Raw genomic sequence first — 8,760 nt, 5'->3', positions numbered from 1 at the left:
TATCTCCCGGGCAAGGAAGTTTGTGTCTTTGTTTCTTAACTTAGGCAGTGCGGACTCGCGAGAGCTCGAAGGCCGACTACGCCATCAACAGCGATCAGGACAACTTCATCCTCGGGGACGGGAAGGTCGGGAACGGCCCGACTGAGTACTCCCCGGGACTTCAAGGTGAAACACCAGAAGAAACATCAAAACACTCAGAGAAACTGGAGTTGCGAGCCCAAGGAAAAGCTACCATTAATATTCACAAGATATATACAATGTTTTTTCTAAGGGTTCACTCCTACATCTACATTCATCAAGACAACAAAAGAAAAAAAAGGCTACAAAAGATCTAGTCGGCGGCAGAGGCGTCGGCTGAATCCTCTGAGTCGTCCCCGGGGGCTGGTGGCGGCGGCACCTCTCGCCTGAAGCCGGCCGTCACCACCGCGGCGGTACTCCGGACCGCTACCCGGGCGACCTCTCCCTCAGCCTCGACCACTCCCTCCCGCGCCGGCTCCAGCGGGAAGTTTGGGTCCCTGCTTCGGTAGCAGGCCAGGACGTGCTCGGCCACTGCATGGGCCAAGCCACGTCCCTCCCGGGCGGCGAGTTCCTGGACTGCCCAAGGTAGGGCCTCGAGGCGCTCGTAGACCTGCTGCAGCCACAACACTTGTCGTGCGGGGCCGTCGCCCTTCTCGCCTTCAACGAGCCGTCCGAGACCACCCTTCTCTACGGCCCGCCGCATCCGCCGGAATGTGTCTTCCAGCATATGCTCGAGGTTGACCCGCGAGACAAAGGCGGTCTCGAGCTTCTCCTTGGCGGCCCGCAGCTGTGCCTCAAGTCCCTCGTCCCCGACCGGACCGGAAGAACCGCCAACTGCTGCAGGGGCGCCAGCCTGCTTCGTCTTGGCCACCATCTCGGATAAAGCGCGTTCACGGGCGGCCAGTTCCGCCTCGTGCTTTGCGTTCTGCTCCGCCCTGGTCGCCATGGCCGCCGCCGCCGCATCAGCCTCGCCCTCACGACGACTCAGTTCGCCCTCTCGATGACTCAGTTCGCCTTCTCGGCGACTCAGCTCGCCCTCCCACCGGGCCAACACGTCCTCCTGCTGAGTCACTGAATCCTCCCGAACACCGAGCTCCGACGCTGATATTTTATTGTCCACCTCCCGCAGGGAAACGTCTTCCTCCCAACGGTTGATCTCTTCCCTGATCTTCCGGAGGTCGTCTTCCCAGCGCTGGAGGTCGGCGTGCGTCTTTTCGGCCGCGCCCTCACGACGGGTCAGCTCGGCTTGCCGCTCCTCCGCTGCCTGCTCCCGGGCTACGACTGCTACCTCCCTCTCCTGCGCCTGCCCCATCCTGGCAAGGGCCTCGGCAGCTTGCTACCTCGACGCCTCAGCCAGGTGGGCGGCGTCTTCTCGCTCCCGCGCGGCTTCTGCCCGCGCGATCTTCAAAACTTCTTGTTCCCGCGCGGCTTCCGCGCGAATATCTTCTAGGAGCTTCTGCTCCCGCGCGGCCGCCGCACGGGCCTCCTCCTGGGTGCCTGCCAGCTGCGCCTTCTCCAACGCCAGGCGGGCGCGCTTAGCTTCAAGCTCCCCCTCCTTGGCGTTCACCGCTGCGCCCAGCCGCCCAACCGCTACTTGGACGCCTTCGATGGCGGCCAGGAAAGGGTCGGCGGGCTGGGCGGGCGCCGATGGGGCCCAGGCTTCTCCGCAGGGTGCCTCCAGGGGGGCCGAGCTCTCTGCAGGGCCCTGCACTGTTATCCGCCCCGGGCTCTGCCTGCCCGGGGTAGGCTCCGCCAGCGCCGAAGACTCGGACAGCGGCCGAATTCCCGCATCGGCCGCCCTGTCCGCCGGCCCCGGCAAGGCATCCACCTCCACCGTCATCCGCCCCGGGCTCTCCGCGCCTGGGGTAGGTTCCGCCGGCGCCAAGGATCCGGACGGCTGCTCCGTCCTCCTCTCGGCCGCCACCTCCGCCTCTCTCCCGCTGGCCGCCACGACGATTGGCGCCTCCGCCGTTCCGGTGCCCGCCTCCGTCGGAGCTGCAGGCGGGCTCGGCTCTGGTCCCGGCGCCCGCTCTTTCTCTGTCGCAGTAGCGCCTGCGACCAGCCTACGGGAGACAAGTGAAAAACGCTGAAGCTTAGTTTGGGCCAGAAATGCCCATGGAAAAACAAAAAGGAGACTCACCGATACCGCCATTTGGCCGCTGGGAGCCTGATGTCCGGGTCTGGCGCCGTCTGTCCGGACTCCTCCCACCGCCTCTTCCGCTGGGGGCTCGGCTGAACCGCTGCGCGGCCTCGGGCGCCGCCGTGCGGGCCTCGTGTGCCGTCGCGCGGGTCTCGGTTTCCGCCATGCGGGCCGCAGGCGCCGGTGCAGGCCCCATCCGCACCAGGCGCGGCTCCAGCACCAGAAATGCCGCCGCTGCCGTTGGTGACGGCGGAGAGTCTGGCACTAGGATCAGGGCCCGGGGACGCTTTCCCCGATCTCCCGGCGCCACCTCCTCGACAATTTCGGTGGCGCCCTCCTCCCTGGCACGGTGGTTGCCGCCTGCGGCGGCCCCTTCGCCAGCCCGCGACGAGCTGCCAGCGACCTCCTCGCCAAGTAGCTCCTCCAGCCCGGGGAGTTCGGAGGCCTCGGGACTCCGGCTTCTTGGCCGGTCCACAGGCCCCTGGGCGTCGAACTCCGGCAGCCCCGCCATAATGGCCACCCGGTTGGGGTTGGCGCAGAGCGCCATCTCCGGCCACGGGAGCTCCGTCCGGCCCATGTCCTTCGTTCCGGTGGTCACCCTTGTCATCCCCCGCAGTTCCGCCTGCCCCAAATCCCAGCTCGCGCCGATCTGGGTCCTGGTGATGTCCTCCGACCCGGTATAAAACCAACTCGGCCGGGCCCGCTCTCGCAAAGGTGCCAGCCGACGGCGCAGGAAGTCTACGACCACCATGAAGGAGGTCATCCCGGACTCGCGCAACTCCAGGATGCGCTCCAACACCGGCTTCAGCCTCGCGTCTTCTGGCGGCGGCGCCTCCCACGTCGATCACCGAGGTTCCGCCGCCGTCTCCGGCAGCTCGAGGCGCTCATGGGGGTCGACGTCGACGAAGAACCAGTCCCGTCGCCACTCCTCCCACTTGTTGCGCAGCACCTGGGGAATGTAATGATCCCCCAGGCCATCCCGGAGCCGAAGGTTGCAGCACCCCGCGACGTCCGCCGTGGAGTGCCCCCTCTTCTTCCCCACCGGCCGAAGGACGAAGAAATGGCGAAGCAGCGTCGCCGACGGCATCACCCCTACGAACATTTCGCAGAGATGCGTGAAAGTCGCCAACACCACCACAGAGTTGGGGCTTAGGTGCACCAGCTGAATGCCGTACGTCTCCAGCACTTGCAGGAAGAAGGCGGAGAACGGCGGCACCAACCCCGCCGCCACAAAGGAGGTGAAGAGGATGGTCCGCCCAGGGACGGTCGTCGCTGGCGTCAGGCTCGCCAGCCTCACCACCACAGCACCTTCTTGCCCCTCCGGCACCAGCAATTTCCTGATTTTGTCCGCCGCCTCCTCGTTCCTCAGATGAGACTCCGGCAAGATGCTGTCCGAAGCCTTGTCCCGGCGTCCTCCTCCAACCCTCGTCATCTCGGCAAAAATGGAAGGTGTTTTGGTGGTGGAGAGAGAGAGAAGGAAGAATGCTCCGGTCGCCTGAGAATTTCCTAAGGGCTTCGGAGCGCAAAGAAGGTAAGAGCACAAGTGCGAGAAAGCGTAAAGAGGGGAACGGACCGATCCATTCCCCTTTTATATCTCAAAGTTCAAAAACTGCCGCCCAAACGGTTCGCTCGGCGAAGCGTCGCCTCGATCGACGCAACTGCCAGGCGAATCTCCCGCCGATCGCGCGATGTCAGCGGCTGCCAGGCGTATTTTCCTCGATCTGCGCGGCGACCGCGCGTGCCGCCCGTATGGTCATCATACCCTTCGGAAGTTGTGTGGACACGCGTCCACTCATTTTCCCATTGGGGCATACTTGAGGTCTGGGTCCGCAAGGGCCACCTCTTGAAAGCTTGCCACATGGCGTCTGCGCCAGCCTCGGCCTCGGGCGCGACGAAGGGCCCATTCGCAGTCTCTGTCCCGTCATCCGGATGCCTCGGGATAACGTTGCCAGAATCGAAGCGCTCCGCCTGCCACCCTGCCCTGGCAGAAGAACAAGACAGGGTGGGCGCACCGGGCACCTCTGAGGCTGCCCGGTGGGCCCCCTTAATGGCGCCCGAGGGCATCCACAGTGGCGGGTGGTCGGATGCGCGCCGCATTTTTCCACCGCCCCTGTCACTTCGCCAAGACGGAATGATGACGCCTTTCTCCGTGGCACCTTGGCACTCGCACCCCCTCCTTCCCATTCAGGATATGTCGAGGTCGGCGCGCCTATAAAAGGAAAGGATGGAGAATACGTAAAAGTGTGTGAAAAAAGGAAGAGGACGCAGACGCTCACAGAAAAAAGCCCGACATCGCACACGCTCAAACCAGCTCAAGCCAAGTTAGAACACGAGAGCCTCAAGCTCTCTGTAAGCGGCTCTCTCTTGTAACCAGATATATCCTTGAAGAATTCCCTTCAAGGATAGATATAGCACTCACACAGGAGTAGGGTGTTACGCCCCCGTGCGGCCCGAACCTGTCTAAACCCCGGTGCACCCATCTTTCTCGCACTAGGACGATCATCTCCCACCAGCCACTGCATTTATTTCCATTTCCCGCTTATTTCCCAAACAAGCTCGTTCAGGATCATCCCCCCGGCCGAATCTCTAAAAAGGGGTCTCTCGGGATCCCTGCGACAGGAGCCCATCCTCCGACAATCACCTTCCACAACAGGTGCTGAATGTGTTGTGCCTGGTTCTGACGGCGGCCGCGATGAACTAACCAGGAGAGGGCAAGTTCATAATGAGTCATTTTTGTTTCTAATGAGTCATTTTTGTTTACAAGCAGTTGGTTCACGAAAGAACTCTTTTCCAAATGCCAAAAAGGATAAAAGCCAAAACAGGAACCCGTACACGGAACACTGACGGTACGTACGAACGTGATGTGTGGTTTCGGGCCTGCTTCCTTGGAAAGTTCCTCCTGATCGCCTCGGTGCCTCCATCCTCGTACGGCGAAGCCCCAGACTCTTGACCCGTGGCGTGTTGAACCCGACGCCACAATATTCGCAACGAGTATCAACGGCGGCTGCTGTACGGTGAGTCGACGAGTCGCACGTACGCCTAGCAACGAAGTTAAGAAAGACTCGTACTGTAACACGTACGATAGTCAGTAGAAAGCTCGATCGGCACGAAGCTGCGTGATCATGGCGGCGTTGCCGTGCTTCGCTGTCCTCCGTCTCGTCCCCTTGCTTGCTATGCTGGTGCAACAAGCTCGCTTGCTGCCGGTGGCTGTGGCGCGGACCAACCTGACCGCGGGAATATCACTGACGCCGCCCGGCTACATCACCAGCCCGTCCGGCGGCTTCGCCTTCGGCTTCCGCGCCCTCGACTTTGACCCGACCAAGTTCCTCCTCGCCACATGGTTTCGCTTCCGTGACGACGGCGGCGGCGGCAACTCCTCCTCCCAGCTGTCGCAGTCCGTGGTGTGGTTCGCGAAGCAGTCTCCCTACGGCACCACGCCCGTCGCCACAGCGCAGTCCGTCCTCAGCATCACGGTCGACGGCAAGCTCACGCTCACCGACGTCGGCAACCAAGTGCTCTGGAGCACCCCGACGCCCAGCTTGAACGGCGGGTCGTCCGTCCTCGAGCTCAGCGACTCAGGCAACCTCCAGTTCCTCGGCGACAGGGGCAGCGTGTTGTGGGAGAGCTTCTGGTACCCGACGGACACGCTCCTGCCGGGCCAGTCCTTGGCTCTAGACGACCGGTCGGAGGGGAAGCTCTTCTCCAAGCGCGCGGACGCGGAGTTCACCACCGGCCAGTTTAGCATGGGCATCCAGACGGACGGCAACGTCGTTCTCTACGTCGACCTCCTCACCGGCAACAACGCCGCCAACGCCTACTGGCAGGAGCACACCAACAGCCCCGACAGCAACACGACGATCACCTTCAATGACCATGGCCGCCTCAACTATACTCTCCACAATGGCACCGTCCGGAGCTTGATTTCGCCAGCGTCGATCTCCACCGCCGGTGAGTACTTCCGGTTCGCCAGGATGGACCCCGACGGCATCGTCCGTACTTACGCCCGCCCAAACAACGGTGGCGGCAACACGTCTTGGTTTGTCTCGGGCGCGTACCCCAGCGACGGCTGCAACATGTGGACTTCCGGACTGCAGGGAATGTGTGGCCCAGGGTCCTTCTGCGTCGAGACCAGTGACCGGCTCAAGTGCGAGTGCCCGACTGGGTACAATTACACCGATGCGCAGCACAGCGACAACGGCTGCACGCCAGGGTTCGAGTCGCAGAGCTGCGGCGGGGAGAACAGCTCCGACGAGTTCGCGCTCGAGGAGCTGCAGAACACCACCTGGGTGGCCTCGATATACTACAAGAAGTTCTCATCGATCACAGAGGATCAGTGCCGGGACCATTGCCTCAGCGACTGTTTCTGCGCGGCCGCTCTGGTGACCGACGGAGGGGACTGCGCGGAGGTGGCGGTGCTTACATTCGGACGGCAGGCAAACGACGTCAGAACGAAGGCGCTAATTAAGGTCCGGCGAACAAGTAACTATCCAGTTGGAGCATCGGCAAGAACGACAACCTCACTAAGTCCCTACAAGGTCGTCACCGTTTGCTTGGCCTTTCTCTTGGTGATCACCGTCGGCGGCCTCCTGGTGAAGCATTACCTCAGCAGGAAAAGAGAGAACCAGCGGCTGTTAAGCTTGAACGTGAGAGCGTTCAGCTGGAAGGAGCTCTACCAAGCCACCAATGGCTTCGAGAAACTACTGGGCAAAGGCAGCTTCGGCGAGGTCTATCAAGGAACGATCAGATCCCCACAGCCGCGCCTCATCGCGGTGAAGAAGCTCATCAACTCGAACGAGTACAGCGAGAAGGAATTCACCAACGAGGTGCAGTCCATCGGGCAGATCCACCACCGGAACCTGGTCCGCATGATCGGGTACTGCAAAGAAGGCAAGCACCGGATGCTGGTGTTCGAGTTCATGCCGGGCGGTTCGCTCCGCAGCTTCCTCTTCAACCCTGAGAGGCGGCCGCCATGGAGCTGGCGCGCTGAGGCCGCGCTCGCCATCGCCCGGGGGCTGGAGTACCTCCACGACGGCTGCAGCGCTCAGATCATCCACTGCGACATCAAGCCGGACAACATCCTGCTGAACGACCGGCGCGTCCCGAGGATCACCGACTTCGGGATCTCCAAGTTGCTCGGGAGCCAGCAGGTGCATGCCACGGTCACCAACGTCAGGGGCACCAGAGGGTGCATCGTGCTCGAGTGGCTCCGTGGCGACACGCACGTGGACACCAAGGCGGACGTGTACAGCTTCGGCGTCGTGCTCCTGGAGATGATCTGCTGCCGGAGGTGCCAGGAACCGGTGGTGTCGGACATGCTGTAGGGCGCGGACGACGACGAGACGGTGTAATACCGAATTTTTGGAGAAAAAAAATAAAAAGAGATTTGACCGAATTTTGACTTTTTTATCCGTGGCTCGTATGGACGATCGGAGACCGTGGTTGCGTTCATCTCGTCGAGACGAACCCATTTTGCTATTCATATGTCCATTCCGGGCACTTTGAGACCCGTAGCGAGCCCAATAAATTTAGACCGTTCGTTATTTTGAAAAAAAAAGTATCGGATGGATCGGTCCTCAACCCGATCCATCCAGATACTTCGAGCCGCTCGCAATCGCCTCTCTCTCTCTCTCTTTTTCTCTCTCCCTGTCGCCGCTGCGTGCGGCTCGCTCTCCGCCGGCCGCCGGTGCCACTGCCTGCTTCTGCGTCGCCGCTACACTGTGCTGCACCGCCGGCCGCGCCTCGCCGAGCGCCGCGTGCCTGCGCCGCTGCTGCTGCGCGCGCGCCGCTGCCGTGCACAGTCGCCGCGCCGCTGCGCCATTCCCGCTGCCGTGCTCTCTCTCTCTCTCTCTCTCTCTCTCTCTCTCTCTCCGTGTGTGTCCTAACCGAGAGCCAGAAAAGAAGCAAGAACCGGAAAAGGAAGGAAAGGAGAGAGAGAAGAAGAAAGAAGAAAGAAAGGAGCCGGGCCGGGAGAGAAGCCAGGAAGAAGAAGGAAGAAAGGGAAAAAAAGAAGAAAAGGAAAGAGAAAAGAAAAAAGGGGAAGAAAAAAAAAAGAGAAGAAAAAGGGAAAAGTTGGAAATTTCGGATTTTTGTCGGATTCGTCGTCAATCCTTCGAAGGTGATTTCTCGGTAATTCCTAGACGATTGTGGTTTGATTAAATCAAATCAAGCAATTCGTGTCGTATCATTTCATGTGATCAATAGTCTGATTTGTTTCAATAATCGTTATTGATTCGAATATACGACATCCGAGTCGAAGTATTCTATTCGTTCATCAGAGCGAAGTCTAATTAGTGAGAAGTTTAGTTCGACTCTGAATTGGAAATAGTGTATCATTTCATGTGATACAATTGTCTGTTCGGTTTTCCGAAATATAGGCGCAGACGCGACGTTTTCCGACGTAGGGTTGACGCTTCATATTTTATGTGTTTAAAATGTGTTGTAGTGCTAATAATATACCTGTACAGGTGGTACTGCTTCTGGGCGTTCTTGATCGAATCTCTTCGTCGCTTTTGGTAAAAGGCAAGTAACGTGGGGGTGTGGTTCCGTGCTATGTTTATATTCATGTCTTGCTTCTTTTGCAAATAAAATTGAAGTATATGGTT

At 60.3% G+C, this 8,760-nt stretch overlaps 1 protein-coding gene across 1 annotated transcript; it reads left to right on the top strand.

The window, feature by feature from the left end:
- Positions 1-5,184: 5,184 nt before the first annotated feature.
- On the top strand, positions 5,185-7,496 carry LOC133927041 (G-type lectin S-receptor-like serine/threonine-protein kinase LECRK3). Its single transcript, XM_062373292.1, has one exon. The coding sequence runs from the start codon at positions 5,281-5,283 to the stop codon at positions 7,477-7,479; it is 2,199 nt and encodes a 732-aa protein (XP_062229276.1). The 5' UTR covers positions 5,185-5,280; the 3' UTR covers positions 7,480-7,496.
- Positions 7,497-8,760: the final 1,264 nt, after the last annotated feature.

This window comes from Phragmites australis, chromosome 8, assembly GCF_958298935.1.
Source record: "Phragmites australis chromosome 8, lpPhrAust1.1, whole genome shotgun sequence".
Taxonomy (NCBI): domain Eukaryota; kingdom Viridiplantae; phylum Streptophyta; class Magnoliopsida; order Poales; family Poaceae; genus Phragmites; species Phragmites australis.
This window is presented reverse-complemented; position numbering and strand designations above follow the sequence as displayed.

Bases quoted from the DNA above. Each gene is read 5' to 3' on its own strand.
- LOC133927041 (XM_062373292.1), top strand. From the start codon at position 5,281: ATGGCGGCGTTGCCGTGCTTCGCTGTCCTCCGTCTCGTCCCCTTGCTT.